Below are 20,421 nucleotides of genomic sequence, written 5' to 3' on the forward strand. Positions count from 1 at the left end.
CTCTCCAACAGAGTTTCCAGTTATAGACGCCCCAGCCACTGATACCGCGCATCCACAGCCTGCTCTGTCTTGAATAAATGCTTTGAATGATCCTAATGTCTGTCTCGCCTTGAATACTGGGTCCTTCTGTCCTCTGTCGTGACACCATCCAGTTTTCAGATATGACAAAATGGGCTTCTGTGTTACATTAAACTAATAACGCACATAAACAGAAGGTTTCTACAATCCGAAGGTCCTACATCTAATCCTAAAAACATAAAAAATGAATGAAAAATTAACTAAAAGCATATTTTTAAAAAGATACATAAAAGCTTCACCTATCGATATACACTATATTGCCAAAAGTATTTGCTCACCCATCCAAATTATTGGAATCAGGTGTTCCAATCACTTCCATGGCCACAGGTGTATAAATTCAAGCACCTAGGCATGCAGACTGTTTTTACAAACATTTGTGAAAGAATGGGTCGCTCTCAGGAGCTCAGTGAATTCCAGCGTGGAACTGTGATAGGATGCCACCTGTGCAACAAATCCAGTCGTGAAATTTCCTCGCTCCTAAATATTCCACAGTCAACTGTCAGCTGTATTATAAGAAAATGGAAGTGTTTGGGAATGACAGCAACTCAGCCACGAAGTGGTAGGCCACGTAAACTGACGGAGCGGGGTCAGCGGATGCTGACGCGCATAGTGCGAAGAGGTCGCCAACTTTCTGCAGAGTCAATCACTACAGACCTCCAAACTTCATGTGGCCTTCAGATTAGCTCAAGAACAGTGCGCAGAGAGCTTCATGGAATGGGTTTCCATGGTCGAGCAGCTGCATCCAAGCCATACATCACCAAGTGCAATGCAAAGCGTCGGATGCGGTGGTGTAAAGCACGCCGCCACTGGACTCTAGAGCAGTGGAGACGCGTTCTCTGGAGTGACGAATCGCGCTTCTCCATCTGGCAATCTGATGGACGGGTCTGGGTTTGGCGGTTGCCAGGAGAACGGTACTTGTCTGACTGCATTGTGCCAAGTGTAAAGTTTGGTGGAGGGGGGATTATGGTGTGGGGTTGTTTTTCAGGAGCTGGGCTTGGCCCCTTAGTTCCAGTGAAAGGAACTCTGAATGCTTCAGCATACCAAGACATTTTGGACAATTCCATGCTCCCAACTTTGTGGGAACAGTTTGGAGCTGGCCCCTTCCTCTTCCAACATGACTGTGCACCAGTGCACAAAGCAAGGTCCATAAAGACATGGATGACAGAGTCTGGTGTGGATGAACTTGACTGGCCTGCACAGAGTCCTGACCTCAACCCGTTAGAACACCTTTGGGATGAATTAGAGCGGAGACTGAGAGCCAGGCCTTCTCGTCCAACATCAGTGTGCGACCTCACAAATGCGCTTCTGGAAGAATGGTCAAAAATTCCCATAAACACACTCCTAAACCTTGTGGACAGCCTTCCCAGAAGAGTTGAAGCTGTTCTAGCTGCAAAGGGTGGACCGACGTCATATTGAACCCTATGGATTAGGAACGGGATGTCACTTAAGCTCATATGTGAGTCAAGGCAGGTGAGCAAATACTTTTGGCAATATAGTGTATGTACCTACCTTCATCTTAAACTTATGTTAATTAGCCACTAAATTAGCCAGATTAACTGGCTTCTAGCTTTAGGCATACAGTAAAAAAAGGCACATGTCCAGCAACATCAACTTTTTCTTAGTATACGTATGATTTTCCCCTTTGTCTGAGTCTCAGGGCAGATGAGAAGCATGAAACAGAGCCAATGACAGATGTGGGTTTTGTTGACCTGAGCTGCTTTGAGAGGCCTGTTGATGATGATTGGAGGCAATCTGCCTACACGGGGCGACATGGGGCCTGAGTCCCTGGTATAATTATGACACAGTATGAGAGAGGAAGAGCCGTGGAGATTGACTGGGGGCAGACTATTTATAGCTGCCTGGTAACTGTCTGTACATAAGTGGATGGGACTGAAGCAGGGAGGCTGATTGCTGCATAAGTGGCTCACTCCTAAGTGGAGATGTTGCAGTCGGCTTATTTACTTGGCCTCTTCAGTGTAGGGGCGGGTTTAACCGTTGAATTTCAAGTTCGCATTTGATTAAAAAGTAACTGTTTTGTCTTAAACCCATGCAAGATGGCCCCTAAACACATAGTGCAACATAGTGTTGGTACCATCATGCTATGGGGATGTTTTATGTTTTAGATAAGGACCTGCTCATTTATTTGCGTCAAAACATGGTTCAATAAAAGGTTGATTTGGGGTAGTTAAAAATGCATTCACAGATTATCGGTGAATGACTTTTAAAACAATGTATCCTTTCCTTTTTAAATTTATGAGGTACATCGTGTGGTTTTGTTATTTAAAATCCTTATAGTTTTGTTTTGTAGCTGCGTAAAGACAGAATCTAAAAAAAAAAAGATCAGTGAATTGATTCAGTCTGTTTATAATTTCCTCAGGTACTACAGTGCCACTATCCTGCAAATGTCTGGAGTCCGTGACGACAGACTGGCAATCTGGCTAGCGGGGCTGACCACACTTACTAACTTCCTGTTTACCCTTCTGGGCGTGTGGCTCGTGGAGAGGGTAGGCCGTAGGAAGCTCTCTTTGGGCAGCATTCTAGGTGAGACCCCAATAAGTTCCTTTTTTTTTCAGCTGCTACCAGGGTCCGATTTTCATGCCTAATTCATTTACTTATTCCCAACAGGCACATGTTTGAGTTTGAGTCTGCTGGCTGTAGGTTTTCTGATGTCTGCTCAACACAGCCCTCCAGTTACGGTTCACCCTCTGGACCCTATGATGGCTAACTCCACCTGCTCCAAGTACCAGTGAGTAAACACACATTTTCTCTTTTTTATTGGCAGCAATAACCATTTATTATCATCTGTTTTATCCAAACATCAGAATTTTCTGATGTTTCTCGAAATGACTGAGACTTGATCATAAATTGAAGAGGCAAATTGAATATCCTGTTTTTTGCATTGAACTCATTAAGAATCCATTAAACTAATTACGGTAATGAAAAAGACTTTGAAAAGCTGATGGATTCATACTATATATAATTTATGTATAATATGTTTTTATTCTTTACAGATGCTAATATTAAAACATTTTATGTACCTCTAACATCCGCTTAAGCAGGTTTAAACTGGTTATTCAAAAGTAATATATATATATATATGACATTCAGCTAATTTTAGACTTAAATGTGTTATTTCTTCACATGTGAATCAGACTTTTAATGCCTTACATACCTTCATTCAATCATTGTATTTACTATCAAGCCAATATTTGGCATTCTAGATGTTTTACACTTTTCATCTCATACAGGTTTTTACTATATTATGGTTGTACAGAAAAAATGGAAGTCAGTATCTTCACTGCAGCAGATGGTTGTTTGGACTTATGCCTGTTTGATAAAAGAGTTGTGTAAGATTTATGCAGCTTTATGAGTCTGGTTTAAAGAAGGTGTTGAAAGAATTTAAAACCAGCCTTTCGACTTTGCAGAAAGGTGTCTACAGGTGGAGGGAATTCCAAATACCTGCTAATATGGCAAGGTCTATAAATCTGAGCATGTTTACCCCAGGAAAAGACAACAAGATGTTAAAACAAGCTTGAAATCTAAAATGCCGTCATGGGACATACAGGAGACTCTTCCTCTGTTGATTTAAAGCTGCACGTCTGTAGAGATGCACCGATACACATTTTTTTCACTTCAGATTAGATTTGGATACTTGAAATGAAATATCTTTTTCTTTTTTTTTTGCTATACGACTCTGTTTACTTTAGTGCTATCATCATTACTTGTAATTTTTTAAGAGGCTTTCATGAACTCTTCTCTACAAGCAAGTATGATATCACTTTACACATTTTATATCCACAAACTCAACTTGAGATTAGAATGACGTCAAATGAGGAAGTAATTCAACAATAAATCAAGATTTTAGTCTCATGATTTGTTTGGAGGTTTTTGTGAGGACCCAAATGCAGAGGCTGAGAGGCAGGGGCGAGTTCTTTGATTATTTAATGGGATAACACAGGTAGAAAAAACAGGAATTCAAAAATCCAACTTAAAAATGTTAAACAAAAACAGGAATCCAAAAATCCAACATAAAAATTAAACACTAACCAGAACCATGGAGACATCAGCGGAAAACAATCACTAGGAGCCAGGGTGAGACAAAGTAAGACGAGGAACCAGCACTGAGGAACTGCATAAGGAGTGCATTTATCGGAGACTGAAACAAAGAGAGCAGACTGGGAGCAGGTGTGAACAGAGCAGAACAGGAAAGGAGCTAGGGAAAAAGGAGAACACAAGAGGGCAGCAGAGGACAAGCAAAGAAAAACCTAAGAAACTTTAAAAAATCCAGAACATACCAATAAAGCTAGAAAACAAGGAAAAACCTGGATAAACTTGAAACTGAAAACTTAGAGAAAACCAACAGAACCAAGATCTTTACATATAGGGCAGATTAGGTCGGGGGGAAAATATGATAGGGTTCAGATTAACTGGATTTATTAAATTGAAGACAGATGGCTAAAAAGAGCTAAACTTTCCATCTTTTCCAAGGATTTTTAACCCAATTTAAATTTATGATTGAAACAGACTTAATACATCTGTACCTATGGATCAGGCCTATTTTCATCAATACCCAATCCTTGTTTAGTTTTTTTTTTTTTTTTTACTGTTTATAATGTTGAATTGGTGCATCTAAAACAGCAAATTTTCCAAGGACCTGCTGAGAACTAAAAAATGAAATTTTCTGAGTTGGGTTAAAGCCTAAAACTTAATTTTACAGAGATGTGGTGAGTTTACTTTAAGGGGCAGTGCATACCACAAAATCCCCAAATACTCATTAGTCATATTGTCTAACAAGTTAAACCAATAATTCAGAAACAGTAATATCATTTACTAGCTTAAAAAAATGCATTTTTAGTCTTCTACTCCATTATTACTTAAGGAATATAACAAATAAAGCAATACATGAGAAGATATTACTTCAAGTCTGTCTTAATGTGTGGTTCTTATAGCATGGCATGATTGACGAAGGAAATTTGAAATGAACAGACAGAATGTTTTATTTTCAAAATAAAAGATAAACTAAGTAGCTGGGTAGGATAGATGGAAAGCAAACCAGAGGAGTCAATGAACTGAAATGAGAAGCAGCTGTTTGAGAAAGATGGCGGAGTAGCTAAAGTAGGTCAACTAATTAGCCTGAGCATGAACAGATATACAAGAAAATCATGGAAAATATGTAAATCGAACAAAAAGCAGTGGTGGGAAGGACAACACATATAAAATAAATTAATAAGGAATGCTGCTTCACCCAAACACCTCTAGACCTCGAAAGAACCAGAGTCAATAAAAGCTACTAATCACTTTTTTATTATTACTGCTTATGTCACTGTGGTCAACATGGGATTTATTTTTCTTTTCCAAAACGCACACACGTATACATAGAGACAAACTGGTACCTTCAGTATCTCTTCATGCGAGACAGAGATCAGATGCCTCTTTCTTCTAATTTACTCTCACTTACATCGACACAAGACAAAACTCCAGGGTAAAAACACTCATTCTGATGAAAAACAAAGCCTAATGGACTCACTGACCGGGACCAACTCCCTGTAATTCCACCACCCCGACTCAAACACACACACACACACATACAAAAACACCAAAGTAATTTGAAGAGATGAGTGCTTTTACCACTCTCAAATGGCTTTGTTGTGTTCCCACACATGCTCTCAGCAACCACCGCAGTATTAGTACCACCACAGCCTGATTTTTTCTGTTATGGACAGAGCATCTGAATTCATCTCGTTTATCACTACAGTGGTGCGAAAAAGTTTTTGCCCTGTTCAAAATGTCTATTTTCGCTTTATTGATGTCATTCAATGTTTCATATCTGCAAAAACGTGAAGTATCAGATATCAAATAACCTGACTGTAATTATCTTTAATTGCCAATTCTTTCTTAAATCCAAGTTTAATTTCACTATACAACTAAATATTAGCTGTAAAATCAAGAAATCCTTTAAATAGAACCTCTCCGACAACACGAAGTAGGTTAAAAGGTATTTAAACGTGACACATTGGGCTAAGATTTTAAGAAATTAACAAAAGACAAAAGCTTTTCCATTTATTGGTTTGGGATTAACTTATCAGCAAGCAGAAAAGCAGAAATAAACCTTCCCAGGGATAGTTGGACTACCTAAAGTACTCCAAGAGTGCGTCCAGAATATAGCCATGAGGTCACAGAAGATCCTAGAATAACATCTAAATATTGCAAGCCTCCATTCAAATTACAAAAATTAGTCAGCTTTAATAAAGTAAGCCATTATCATGCAAAAACATTTATTTATTTTTTCTCCTTTTCTTCACATTTGTTTTACTGAGGGGCTAATGTGTTTAAATCCCACTATTTGGTTTGCAGGATGTGCGAGCCATGTATGCTGGACCCTCGCTGTGGCTTCTGTTACCGTGAGAACGGCTCAACACTCATTGCCTCCTCCTGCGTGTCGGTCAATAAGGAGTCCACCGAGCACGCAGCATGGGGCAGGTGAGTCACAGGATGCAGAGTAAAGCACCGGCACGCTTGTGGGACTTACTGGGTCGGTTCCAATCACATCCTGTATCCAGCTGAACTTCAGCCAAAGGAATGTGTCTCCTTCTTTCAGATGTTCAAATTCTACCCTCATGAGAGATCAGACTTACTGGGCCTATAACTACTGCCCCACCTCATATTCTTGGCTGGTTTTGTTGGGGCTGGTGCTCTACTTGGCTGCTTTTGCTCCGGGTAAGAGAAAGAAATGTTGTTTTTTGTGTTGGACCTATTAGAAATGTTGGAAGTCAGAAGAATTTGCGGGAGATTTCTCATCTAGAATTCTCTAATCCGTGGACTCTATTTGTAGTCAATGCTTTGGAATGAGATTTTTAAAACTTTGACTGGACTGAGATCTAAACATGTTGCATCTCAACCCTTACCAGGTCTTTCATCCATGGCTGAATTTTAACAGGTGTCAGTAGGTTAAAATTCCTCTAAAGACCAATTATTACCAGTTTATGCTTTCACTCAATGTTAGTCGTTGCTGCAAAAGTTGGCAAAGAAATTAATTTGAAAATGCATGAAGCATTTGGGGGAGTGTTTCTCTAGTGGGTTAGAGCAATGCTGTGCACTGAGAAGGTTGCAAGTACCCGATTCGATCCCCACAGCCTGCACTGGTCCTTGAGCAAAACCCTTAACCCCTCCAGTTACGGTCCCTGGGCGCTGCACAGTGGCACCCCCCTGCTCCCCAAGCAGATGGGTTAAATGCAGAGGTACATTTCTCCAATGTGAGATCATTTAAGTTCAGTAAAGCTAATTTATTATTTACTTAGTTTATTTTTGCCTTATTTCAAGCATTTTGCTGCTCTGATAAAGATTTAAATGTGACAAAACAGCAAAGAGATTAAATCTATAAAGCAGAAAACATCAGTTCAGAGAGTTAATCCCTATATCACAAAAACGTTAAACAAATGCAGAAACTACATTAGTCATCCAATTGCAATCCCTTCAAATGTTTTATGTTAAGTTTTTACGTCTTTAGAATACAAGAATCTCAGTTTTGTCTCCTTTTTACATTAAGTTGTGTTTATTTGAACTGAGACTAAAGAGATTCAAGGTTTTCAGCTATTAATGGAGATTGAATGCACTTTAATTTAATCTTGCTTCAGGCTTTAGTTTGGCTTTAGAAAATTCAATCCGCTGCTGCTGCTGCCGGTGAATAACTTCCCAATAATGGTTGCCTAACACGATATTTGTAAGAATCAAACACTTTAAAATTAAATGAAATCAACCATTAAAATAAAATAATTAAAAAGCAATGAGATAATTGCATAAAGATTTAATAGATCAAGACTGCAGTTTAATTGGTGTTGATTATATTCGCTGGTTTTAAATGGTTGATCAGTTTTCATCTGCACGTGTTCATTCTAAGATCATGTCTCTATATACAATAAAGTGCACCAATTAAAGTAAATTCTATTTACCAGGTATGGGACCGATGCCATGGACCATTAACTCAGAGATCTACCCGCTGTGGGCGAGGAGCACAGGGAACGCCTGTGCTGCAGGAGTTAACTGGACCTTCAACATCTTGGTTTCTGTCACCTTCCTCCATCTGGCTCAGTACCTAACTTACTATGGTCAGCATTTTTTTTATTTCAAATATATGTAATAACATAGCATGAACTGTCTTTTCTGGAAATAATAAGGAAGATTAATAGATAACTTGCAGGGTTGTCTTTTGTTTCAGTGGGGATCTCCTCAGACAGGCAGGGGCTGCCCTTTAGTGAAGCTAGAAATCAATCCGAGGTGTTGATTGAGACTTCCTTAGCCAATCATCGATTTGACCTGTTGTTAACCCATTAATCTGTTTTGTTTTTTTTTTAAGAAAAATAAATTATGTTGACATTGAGGTGGTATTTAACCAACAATTATCCCTGGTTGCAGCAAAAATGGAAATGGGAATCATAGGATCCAGGATATCTAAATAAAACTCTTGCACTTTATGCTTTATTTCTTCTGATCCGATGCGTTTTGTGCTCTGTGGAACGCTGACAGAACCTCGTTACGCCACACATCCTTCATCATATCCCCACTGGCAGGCGGAAAGCAATATTTCAGCCTGGTAAAACATTTCTATTCAACAGCTTGTGCTTTAATCTTCTGCTGAAGTGTGTAGGCGATTAGCATCCTGTAATAGCTGCTGTTTGGATTTGCTGTCACAAAGGCTGATTCTTTTCCCAGGGTTCCCGCACATTTTTCCATGTCAAAATTTCCTACTTTTCTACATTTAAAAGGAATAAATTGACATTTTTTTAAAGGAGGAATTCAATTAATTGCAATTAATTGTCATTAATTTAATTACTTAATAATTAAATGTCTGATTGGCTGATCTGCGGCATCGAGCAGCAAGCTGCTGCTTGTGAAGCTCAGAAGGTCATGAGGCGCTGCTTCAGCTTCTTCGATGCATCAATATGCGCTGCTCCTGCTGCTCGAGACACACTGCAGGACCTTTTGATGCTTCTTGATGTGCGCCACCGATAGACTTTGCATGTTAACCAGCTGCTTTAATCACATTATGCTACATTCAGACCGCAAGCACCTGAAGCAGCAAAAAGGCTTCTGCTGCTTCATTTTTTATGCTTGTACACATTAGGTCAGACGCGCCTCAAGTACAAGTCAAGTAAAATGTGTCCAGATGCTTCTGCTGTTCAATGGCAAAGAGTGGCTTTGTTATATTTGCTGTTATAAGTAGTTTTAATATGTTTTTAAGTGGGAAAGTCCACCTGAAAACTTCATCTGGGCGGTCACCTCATCATTATTATGATCCTGCCTTCAAATATTATTTCTCCGTCGGACCAGAATGAAACCCCTGTACACTATCGGTGCTCTGTCACTGGAAATCCCCTTCAACAACAGCCTCTGGCCCGTTTGCCTCTTGGAGGTTTTTCTGCTACTGTTGGCGGCGGCTGGAAGGCATTTGTCATGTACGTAATCCAAACTGTAGGAACCAGAATAATAAAATCGAACATATTTTGCCGGCAGGTTTCAACATTTTAAGGTAGTTTATGCATTAATAAGTGGAGTGAACATAGCCATATGAATAAGCAGTGCTGTGTCTGTCTCCCTGACAACTCCCAGATCAGATCAGCTTCTCTGATTGGTTGATGTAGTGTGTTTAGCAGCAAAAGTTAAAATTTTCCAACTCCAGCACCTGCTGCTTGGGATGCGCGTCATGAGGTGCTGCTTCAGCTGCTCACATGCCTCAAGATACGCTGCTTTTGCTGCTCTACACCCGCTGTAAGACCTTTTGATGCGCCTTGATGCATGTCATCCATTGATCTTGCATGTAAAACAGCTGTTACTGCTGCTTCTGCAGCATGCGGTCAGAATGTAGCATTAGGTGTGAACGTAGCATTAGGCTACCTCTTTTCTAAACCTGGAACATGCTTAAACCAAATTCTAGGCATTCCTTTCTAGACGGTTTTCTGGTAGAAATCCCCCTAAAAGTCTAAAACGTTGCAGTATTAAGTTTCCTCATCATAATGCATAGCCACTCCTGATCAAGCGTTCTTCTGTTTCCCCCAGGAGCTTTCTTTCTGTACTCCAGCATGGCGCTGCTGGGCTTCATCTTCATCTACGGCTGCCTGCCAGAAACCAAAGGCCGGCGCCTGGAGGAGATTGAGGCGCTGTTTGAAAACCAGCTCTGCTCATGCGGTGCCTCTGACTCGGACGAGGGCCGGCAGGTCGAGTATATCCGCGTCAAAGGTTCCAATTACCATCTGTCGGACAACGACGCGTCGGACGTGGACTAAGAAGAGCTTACCCGTTGCTGAAACCTGCTCCGAAAAACCTGAAGAGCGATCCGGTCTATAATATCCATCTCATTTTGTGATCGGTGCCACTGGTTACCCTCACCGTGAGGTTAAGACAGACCTCGATCAGGAGGCGAGACTGTTTCCCCAAACACTCAATGCAAAATAATCTGGTACAACTTTGTTCCTAAAAGGTACAATACATGTGTCGCTTGGAAACCACATCACCTTAGCTGACCTGACAGCTGTCGTCGTGACTTGTTGTATCTCCATAGTGCCGTTATACCTTTCAGTATGAGATACGGTTCCGATTAGTGTTGTTTCAGCTTGTAGCATAAATGCAGTAATTTTAGCTCCCCTAGATGGTAGTCTCCAGTTTGTTGATGGTCTCAAGCGTTTTACGGAAAGGAATAAACAGACATGCACAATGTTACACCTTAGCACACTTGCATTGAGACCCCTTTGGAAGCACAGGAATGTTATGTTAAGGAAGTTTTCTAATGTTGATCCTACTGCCACAAGATGTGCCAACAAACCCCCCCAAGACGAGTCCCACTAACCACTCCTCAGAGGATCTGCTTACTGGACACGCTATAAATCTATTATGTTCTGATGAAGCAGTCAAGTAAAAAGTACTATAATGTACATGGTAATATTAGTGCCTGTGTAATGTGCCTAATGCCTATTTTTTTGTTGCATTCGTTGCATGTTTAAATGGCTTTTTTACGTTCAAATTTGTTATCTTTTTGTCTTCCTTCATAGCCTTACGTACAAACTAGAAGAACATTTTGTTTCAGTCTGCTTTAATATATTTTTGGCAATGTTTTGTATCAACCGGTGTGTAGTTACTGCTTTGCTCTCGACTTCAGGAAGAGGTCCCTTTGTAGCAAAAACCATGGAAGTAAAAATGAATAAGAATAAAACTGTGTAAAAATAACTCATCAATAAAGTAAATATGCCCAAAAGACGGGTTCCCGAAGGCAGATCCAGCATAATTCACGTCTCTATTAAAATATATCTGTTTTAATAAAGATGACCATGAACTCCCATGCTGCATTAATTGTCACTATAAATTCAGGATTTATTTATCAAACTGACACCAGTATGCATAAAAAAACCAGGGGGGATTTATACAAGAGAAGGTAATATTTCAAACAATGTTAAAAAGCAGGAGAGTAGCGCCCTCATGTGGTAAAATATTTAACCAAAAAAGTGATTTAAGGACAGATGTCAGTGAAAAGAGGGGAGTTTCCTGCAGCCAGTCACTAAACCTCACAGTTTTTGCTTTATGTGAAGAGAAAGGTGCCACCTCTAGTCACACTGCTGGAAAAAAGTATAAAGTGCCATCAGAAGTGTTCATCGTCCATTTTTTCCTATTATAAGGATAATGTGTTTTATTGGAATATTATGTGACTGAACAAAAAGAAAAGTAGCCTAAAGAAAAGCATCACCACAGCATAATGGTGCCATTACCATGTATGTGAAGGCTCAGTGTTAGCTGTCTATGACTTTGACTATTCAGTTCAAATCAGATCAACATGCTTGCTTTGTGCTCTAGATTATTCCTTTATTTTCAAGCTATGGACTTCTTTTTTTTATATCAGTCTACCTTAATGACCTAATAAAATACAGTACTTTAGAGTTGAAACAATTAATTAATCCTTATTAATTACTAATTGAAAAAATCATCAACTTATTTAATAATCACTTAATCGGTAACTGGAATATAGACTCTAAAACAGGCCTTTAGCAGACAGAGCAACTCATTTAGTGCAGTAATTATACCTAAACATTTTGCATTTAAGATGGAAAAAAATTTTTTAATCTATCGAGAACACCTTCAGTGGAAAAGTTTTAGTTTCACCTGGTTTAATTTCGTAAAAAACCTTCTTTAAGGAACCTTTGGCTATCCTATTCTTAATCAATCCCAAAAAATAATCGACAAATTAATTGAGTTGCAAACTAATCGTTAGTAGCAGCCCTAAAATACATTCAGGTTTCGCTTTAAAAATAAAATAAAAAAGGATCAAGGAGAATTAATACTTTTCAAAGGCACTGTATACATGGCATCTTTAAAGATATTTGACATGTAGAGTGCCTGTGATGTGTAGTAGTAGGCTAAAAACCTCCCTAAGCTGTCTTGAAACCACACAAACTAATTTTGTACATATATTGCACCACAGAGGATGTGTTGATAAAATATTAAACTCATTGTGTACCTCTAATATGATGTCCATATAGGATACAGTGATGTTAAGCCCTCTACATCCAGATGTTTTAACACCTTTCTGTGGCAGAAGCCATGTAATGTGTACTTCTGGTAAAATTGGTTGCTTTTTTTTTTTTTTTTCCTTATGTGATCTAGTTACATGGTTCTATCTTATTGGGTAATAAGCACCCAGATAAAAAAAATAAATAAATCTCTGTATATTTGATTATTGTTCAAGATGTAAATGTTTTGCTAGAGTTTATATTATATAAGGATGAAAATCTCCATGCAGTTGTATGTAAATGAAGACCGAAATAAACTCGAGAGTCCAAGTGAAAGCTTTTTGTTTTATTATTAGATAACATATATTTGATACAGTTAATTAAATTATGCTTCTTTCAGCTAGAACAATGAATACTTCATGTCAGGTTTCCTATGTCTGCCTCCTTTCCTTCCATCACTCCTGATCATTCCTCCTCTGCTTCATTAGGAGTAAAACGTCGGCTATTTCTCGAAGCGTCTCCTCCTCTTCTGAGAGTGTGTGACCTCTGCTGGCAGATGTGACCTCCTGTCTTCCCCTGTCGAACACCTCTCTTACCAAAGGGTTGTTTTCATCTGGCCCAGTCCGCTCTCTCATTCCCCCGTTTTCCTCTCCTATGTGCGAAACATGAGGGCAGTACAGCTTTTAACGAAGTAGCAGGACTTTAATATCAAATGCACAAAGCTGATAAAAGATTATCCCATTTTTATTACTTGTTTAGTACTATTTCTACATATGCAGGAAACATTTGGGATCTAATGGCAAGAAGTGAGATAAAAACTTCAGGAGGTATGTAAATATATGGTTCCAACTCTGAGTAATACCTTTTAGGCTCCAAATACCAATTACAGGTTTGATGAGTCTCTTTTCTGCAGTGACATTGTTGAAAGCCATGCCTCCTGAGGCATTCTTTGGTTTCTTCCAGCTCAAAAGAGCCACTCCATCTTTACTTCCTGGCCCTTTTGATGAAGCTCTGAGTGTCTGTGGCTCCACTTCGGACTCCCTCTCATGTGCTGGGAACTGTTGAGACGCGTCCACAGCTGGTCGAAGCAAAGGGAAGCCAGAGGCTCTGGTCTTTGTGTTTTCAACAAAGCTGCACTGGGTTGAAGCATCCTGAGTATCAGCTGCGCTGGTGTAGGCTGTCTGAGTCCCTACGTCTTGACTCTCGCTGCACATTTTCTTACATCTACATATTTCTGAGCTCTGAGTTTCAGCTATAGGGCGAGGAGATGAAAACGGAGCATTGAAGGTCCCTGTCTGCTGGCCTCCAGAGGCAGTATCTGTGATGGCCTCATTCAGCGTCATGTTTGGGGTTCCTCTGACATTCGTTTTGGATCTCATTAGTGGGGTGAGAGGCTGCTGCTGCTGGGAGAGGACTGTAATTCTCTGTGAGGCTGATTTACGACCATCAGAACAGCAGGCTTCATCCGAATAAAAAGCAGGTTCTTGGGGACATGACTCGCAGTAGGGTTCATCCTAAATAACATAGGAGTAAAGAACAGTGTTAATAATAGGCTGTTACTAATGTAAAAAAAACAAGTTTGTTCAACAATCCGTTATGAGGTAACGCTGTGGGTCTTTTAGCAGTTCAGTTCCACGCAAACACGCAGAACCAGTTATATCTGATATAATATATCTGATGAAATTGTTTTATAAACTAACTTTTTTTTAAAAAGCATTTTAAATGCCACTATAAGCATATTTAATGAATTTTAATGCCAATTAAGGCCTTCATTTAAAAAATAAAACATTTCAATGACCCGCGGAAACCCTTTAAAGGTGTTTAGGCCAGAACACACCGAATCCATTTTTGCCTCCGATCTGAAAGCAAATTGGAAGCGTTTAGCGCTCATTAAAAAAGTCGATTAGGATGATCCCACCCAACCGGATTTTACGCAAAGGGGGGGCTGCGTAAGTCCGACTGAGATGGACCCCAAGTCTATTTTCGTCAGACTAAAAGAACACTTCAGCAGTAATTTAATGGGTCTGACAGGAAGAGCGACGCAGTTACAGAGTAAAACACATCAACTTTGGGGGAAAATACAAAATAAAATCTGTTAATCAGACGGAGAACGAGTCAGTTTTGGAGTGGCACAAAGCAGACACAGCAAGCAGGACAGGCTCATGCAAAAACAATCAATGAAACATTTTTAAGAGATACTTTATCTATGATAGGAGTTAAGGAGGACTAAAAATGGATAGTGATCCTCTTTAATCCTCACAAAAAACTATATAAAGAGGGTTAGATAATGCAGGTAAGCGCGGCGTATCTCTCTCACCTCTTAATGAAAAAGAGAAAGAAAAACTTCCCTGATTTCTCTCTGAGAATCACCTCTCTTTGCCTCAGTCGGCATATAAAATGCCCCACAGTGTTTATTACTGTTTTCTTTTCTTTAGTCTTAGATCTCATTATATTTTTAATACATGAAAATTTTGTATCTGTTCTGGTTTGAGATGCTGCACAGACTCACCTTGCTTTATAAAATGCACCGCTGTTTTTGAATTTATTTTATGACTTTTCATAATCTGTCCACGTCAAATGTGGGAAAAATTTTCATTTGTGTATAGCACAAGCATAGAGACAGAAAAAAAAAAAAAACATATCTGTACAGATCTTCTCACCCTGCCTAGCCATAGCCTCTCTTTATGGAGTCAGTGTGTTCTGAGGCCAGAACTGGTGTGTTCTGGCCTTTTGTCTGCCAATGCCCTGATCCTACCTGTGATTTTAAGCAAACCACGCATAACAATCTTGTAGGCAAAAAGACTTGCAATAGTCCTTAACAAGACAAAAACACACAGAATGAGCCCATTAACCTACATCACATAGTTAAAGGTCTAGAGACTTAATGATGAATCACAAGAGGTTCCAAATAATTCAGTCTTTAGAGGAGAATTTCATTGATTTCTGTAAAACCTCTTTAACCCAATATGTATGAGGTGAGAGTAGAGCCTCTTTTCACTATTTTCACCAACTATCTAGGTTTAACACAATCCATGACTAAATAAAAGATTTTCATCCAAACTAAGGGATAGAAGCAATCCTTTTAGGAATTAGCACATTCCAGTTCAAGCTATGAATACTATGAGAGTGAAAAAAGAGGGACATCCACACTGATAGTAATTCAGGAAATTGGCGAAGGTTTACAAATGCAAATGAACTTACATCATTGGAGTCTGAACTGGGGTAACCTCCTCTGCATGAGCAACTTGGCGAGTATTCAAAGCTTTCCAAAAGCCCAGCATTCTCTCCCAGACATGCTGTGGGTTTTAAACACACGGCTATTCAGTTCAGGGAGCTTTTTCACTTCCAACATATACACACAATGACTGAGCTCCCTACTTGATGTTCACAAAACTTACAGGAATGTGTGTCACTGCAGTGGAAAAGCTGAGAAAGAAACATACAAATATCTAAAACAGTAAACCCGTCAAATGCTCCAATTTGAAGAAAATAACAGCAACAAAAAAGCTGTGTAAAAATGACACTTTGGACATTTTATCCTCTGCTGGTTTAATAGAACAGTTGCACGCACAGATTCCAACACTAGGTGGAGACAAACTGTTAAGATTAGAGGTCTTACCTCCATTCCAGAAGCCTGAGGATTGGGCACAGTTCTGACAGAAAAAAATAAGGGGAAAAAAAATAAAAATGACACAAAGAAAAACTCAATAAATACATTAAATTATAGACTCCTACTGAGGGGATGGAGGTCTCACTGATGATTCCTCTCTGAGATATTGCATTCCTGCATCCCCAAAGGGAGCACCTGAGATAACACATCCAAAATTAAGCAAAGTAAAGAGATCATAGTGTTTTTGGTAAGGTTTTCAGGAGTTTTTTTTTTTACTTTCTCTCCCATGCTTATCCTCATTAAAAATTGGGAAGTCTTCCTCTTCAAACAGATGGAGGGGTTCAGAATGGCTTCTTGGAAATTCCAGAGTGGGCTGTTCAGGCTCCCGCTGATTTAGAATAAAGGGACCTGAATGTTCACCATAACTTCCTGCTTCAGTTTTACTGTAAAATAAAAAAATACATAGAAATGATCTTAATTCAAAAACAAAAAAATTAATAAAATAAAATCTCCTGAATTGTGTTTTCCTTCCTCACTCTGGTTTTGGGCTTCCAAATAGGAATTGGGATGTGGGGGTTCCCAGCTGGAAAGGGGGTGGGTTGGATCGGACAGACCAGGATATGGGATCCGTCATACTTCTGGGCTGGGAGAAGGGCTGAAACTACAACAGCAGCAAACCCACTTAAACACTCATTTAAACTAAGATGGACAGGCTTTGTTTTAACAGCACAGGTTCCATCATTAACTAAACTAACTAAAGACATTTTCAGGATTCCTACAGAACTTTTAAGCAAAAATTTTCACATGCCTGTGCAATATGACAAATATAACAAAACAAAAAAAGCAATGCTACAGTGTTATGAACAATCAATCACCTCAGCTTGTGGCAAAGTTGATGTGTCCCACTGTGGAGGTGAATAGTGAGGAAGAGGCTGTGTCTGGGCCTGTTTTTGCAGGAAAAATCCTGGAAGAACCAGATTTTCATTAGTCATTACGCCAAATGTGTTCATTTACTGTCTAAATGTACACAGAATATTGCTTCATGGCTGTTTGTTTGGTCAAACCGTGGCCTGAAGGGGAGATGGACGGTGGTGGGTCATTAATGGATGGCAGGTAGTCAGATGCACAGTTCTCTGAAAATACTGACTCCAATACTGGTGATAACTTGTGATTGTTTAAGAAAGAAGCTTATTACTTTGTTAAAAAAATAAAATAATGTATTAAACTTTACAAATGCAGTAACTGACCTGTCTATTTTTGAACCTCTGTGGACTCATTTGTTCCCTGATCTCTTTAACACTAGTTTAAAACAGACAAGAAGTCAAACAGTTTGCTTTGTGCAAATAATCAAAAGGCTTCGATGTTCCTGCCCTGTGGTGTGGATTTCACCAGCTTCACCTGCTCTGAGCGGCTCCCTCCACAAAGTTGAGACGGGATGGAGAACAAGGGCTCATTGGAAGAACAATCTTATGCCTGGATCCTTTAGACCTGCCAAATGTGGCTACTTTTGGAGGTTCTGGGGGAAAACAATGGAAAACCACTTAGTATTTCATTAAATACTACTTAGATTAAATGTTTTATAGAAAAATGATTCTTTTTTTTCTTAAACCCTAACAAACCCATCCTGTTCACTATTTTTTTCTTCTAATTTTACTCTTTAAAAAAAACACTGAAACATGCAGGCTGACATTAATTTATTAAGATTAAGGCATTTTTTTCAGGACACGATTTGCATAAAACAAATTAAAGCATTGGTGAAGCCTTAAAGCTCTATGCTGCATATAATAGTGGTTTGGAAAAGCTATCCTGCCCTGGCTGATGTAATATGACATTGACTGTAGGGTTGCAACTAATGGTTATTTTGCAAATTGATTAATCTGTTGATTATTTTTTTTATTAACAGATTAATAATCAGACAGCAAAAGGTTCCTTAAAGAAGACTTTTTACTAAATTAAACCAGGTGAAACTAAAACGATTCCACATGAGGAGTTCTAGATAGAGCATATTGACAGAAAAAAAAGATTTTTATCTTAGATCCAAAATGTTTACATGTTGTTTTTAACAATTTTGGTACAATTGTTGCTCAAGGGTTAGTTGTTTTGTCAGCTAAAGATACATTTTAGAGTATCTAAACTCCAGTTAACGATTAATCTATTACTAAATTAGTTGATGATTATTTCAATAATCAATTAATCCATTTAATTGTTTCAGTCCTAATTGACTGTAAACATTAAAAAAGATAAAAACAAAATAGAAGGTCCTGGGTTGGGTTAAAGCTCCTCTTGATTTCAATAAAGTGCACTAAGATATTCTACATTTACTATGTAAAACTTGTTATTTTTGCTTATTTAAAAGCAATAAACTAATTTCCAGAGAAAAAAAGCATCATGAGGGAATTTCCTGATACATACTCTAATATTTAACATGATTTCCATTTTTTTCATGGCTGTTTGATTGTAACTTTACCTTGATTAGTTTTTGTGGAAGCTATCTGGTTGACAACAAACAAGGTAAGAAGGTCTGTGCCCCCATTGCTGATGTCTCCTGCAGAGCTAGCAGGAGGAGCTACTCCCAGCTTCTGTAGTTTTTGCTGCAGCTTTTTCTTCGCAAAAAACTCCTTTGACATAAATGGAAAATAATAAATTACACCAAAAAGCGGCTGATTTACGAGCAATTAGTAAAAACCATCAATTAATTTAAAATACATGTCTTACCTTTTGCTTTTTTGCATCATTCTTCATCACCAACCGATTCCTAAAAGAGAGCAGCCATTTTTGCTAGCTAACATGTACATTTCACAAGCTAACATGTACATTTCAGGACTGCACAGCTGAGAAAAATATTTATTCGACTCTTACCTGGAACCCCCGACCCAATTCATTTCTTTGGCAGTTTCGGTCCGATAAAACTATTTAAAACCAACGTTTAACGGTTAATTTTATGACATATATATTTAGCTAATGAGCTTGTCAACGGTGGGTCGCGAGGCGAAGGTTGAACATATCGCACGCGCTGCTAGGTCAGGAAGCTCCTTTGTTTTTATTGGTTGGAAATGGGCGAATTTACTTTAAATTATTTGTCTTTTACATTTTTTTAACGGCAGTATTTTCTTATTATTAATAAAACTTATTGGTGAAGAATTAAATTAGAATCGGGATTTGTTGAAACAGTTCAAGTTATTTTAACTTGAACTTGAATTTTAAAGAAACCAAGGCTGTTTTTTTGTTTTTTTTAGAAACCAAGGCTGTTATAGCTGTGTCATCCATCCATATTATTCTGATCCACACTAGCAGTAGACCAATAAACGTTGTTTGTGTTTTAATTAGGAAATAACCAGTCGAAATAATTACAAAGATACTCCATTAAAATTATATGGCTTTTAATAACCTACCTGTCTTAATAATACATAAATTATTAGCAACAGAAATACAGGTTTGCATTAATTAGGTAGCCAACATGGGTTAGTGGGGATTTGTTTACAGATAATACATTAGTTATAGAGGAAATAAAAAGCAAAAACAAAAACAAAACACAAGGACTTGGGTCATGAACTTATGGAAGATGATTAGGGCCAGTGAAAAAATAAAAAATAAGTTAACTGTTTTTTATTATTATTATTTAATTCATTTTAATATGGGAAAAAATTATTCTGACGTTTTTCTCAGAATTGTGACTTTAATCTCATAATTCTGACTTTTCCTCAAAACTCTGACATTTTTCTTAAAATTCTGACTTTAATCTCAGAATTATTACTTTAATCTCATAATTCTGACTTTCATTCAGAATTCTGACTTTAATCTCCGAATTCTGACTTTAATCTCATATTATACTGAAATAAAATTTAAAAATCAGTTAACCCTTTTGATTTTTTCAGTGGCCCTAATCCTCTTCCATATGAACTAAATGTGGATATGGATGTTATTAACATTTTTCTTTTTTTTCTTTTTGCCCAATTATTTTTTATTACATTTTAACATTCTTATTAACACACACAAAACACAGCACAGTATATAAAAACAAATCCAAACATACACCAAATTAAAATTACAGCACTATAACAGAAAGAACCAAACTATAAATAATAAAATGAAGAATATAATGCTTCTTAGCATACACTTGACATCAAAATACCTCCGTACTCTTCCAGAAAGGATAAGAATGGATACCTTATCTCCTCAAATTTTTTACATTTACCATTCACTATATAATAATTTTTTTCCATGGCCATGTTAGTTACCATT

At 38.3% G+C, this 20,421-nt stretch overlaps 2 protein-coding genes across 5 annotated transcripts in view; one reads left to right on the forward strand and one right to left on the reverse strand.

The window, feature by feature from the left end:
- Positions 1-12,905, forward strand: part of LOC119776233 (proton myo-inositol cotransporter-like) — a 49,170-nt gene extending 36,265 nt beyond the window's left edge. Inside the window, exons 3-8 of the mRNA XM_038274526.1 lie at positions 2,456-2,619; positions 2,704-2,824; positions 6,433-6,558; positions 6,677-6,795; positions 8,031-8,183; positions 10,132-12,905. Coding sequence (XP_038130454.1) covers positions 2,456-2,619; positions 2,704-2,824; positions 6,433-6,558; positions 6,677-6,795; positions 8,031-8,183; positions 10,132-10,358 — 910 coding nt within the window. The 3' untranslated portion in view covers positions 10,359-12,905. The remainder of the gene's footprint in view (positions 1-2,455; positions 2,620-2,703; positions 2,825-6,432; positions 6,559-6,676; positions 6,796-8,030; positions 8,184-10,131) is intronic.
- On the reverse strand, positions 12,900-19,206 carry LOC119776244. 4 transcript variants are annotated; one of them, XM_038274545.1, is made up of 12 exons: positions 19,039-19,206; positions 18,895-18,934; positions 18,647-18,797; positions 17,055-17,143; positions 16,716-16,840; positions 16,456-16,622; positions 16,305-16,374; positions 16,189-16,222; positions 15,968-15,995; positions 15,771-15,865; positions 13,432-14,083; positions 12,900-13,221 (listed from the first exon to the last, which is right to left on the reverse strand). In XM_038274545.1, exons 1-12 carry the CDS (start codon positions 19,059-19,061, stop codon positions 13,025-13,027), a joined length of 1,671 nt encoding a protein of 556 aa, XP_038130473.1. In that variant the 5' UTR covers positions 19,062-19,206; the 3' UTR covers positions 12,900-13,024. The 4 variants fall into 4 exon arrangements, with proteins under 4 accessions (XP_038130473.1, XP_038130477.1, XP_038130476.1 ...); XM_038274549.1 differs by lacking the exons at positions 18,895-18,934; positions 19,039-19,206 and adding exons at positions 17,427-17,478; positions 17,578-17,695 and having other exon boundaries at positions 18,647-18,781; XM_038274548.1 differs by lacking the exons at positions 18,895-18,934; positions 19,039-19,206 and adding exons at positions 17,244-17,478; positions 17,578-17,695 and having other exon boundaries at positions 18,647-18,781.
- Between the last annotated feature and the right edge of the window lie 1,215 nt (positions 19,207-20,421).

This window comes from Cyprinodon tularosa, unplaced genomic scaffold, assembly GCF_016077235.1.
Source record: "Cyprinodon tularosa strain WSP-4 unplaced genomic scaffold, ASM1607723v1 ctg92, whole genome shotgun sequence".
Classification (NCBI taxonomy): domain Eukaryota; kingdom Metazoa; phylum Chordata; class Actinopteri; order Cyprinodontiformes; family Cyprinodontidae; genus Cyprinodon; species Cyprinodon tularosa.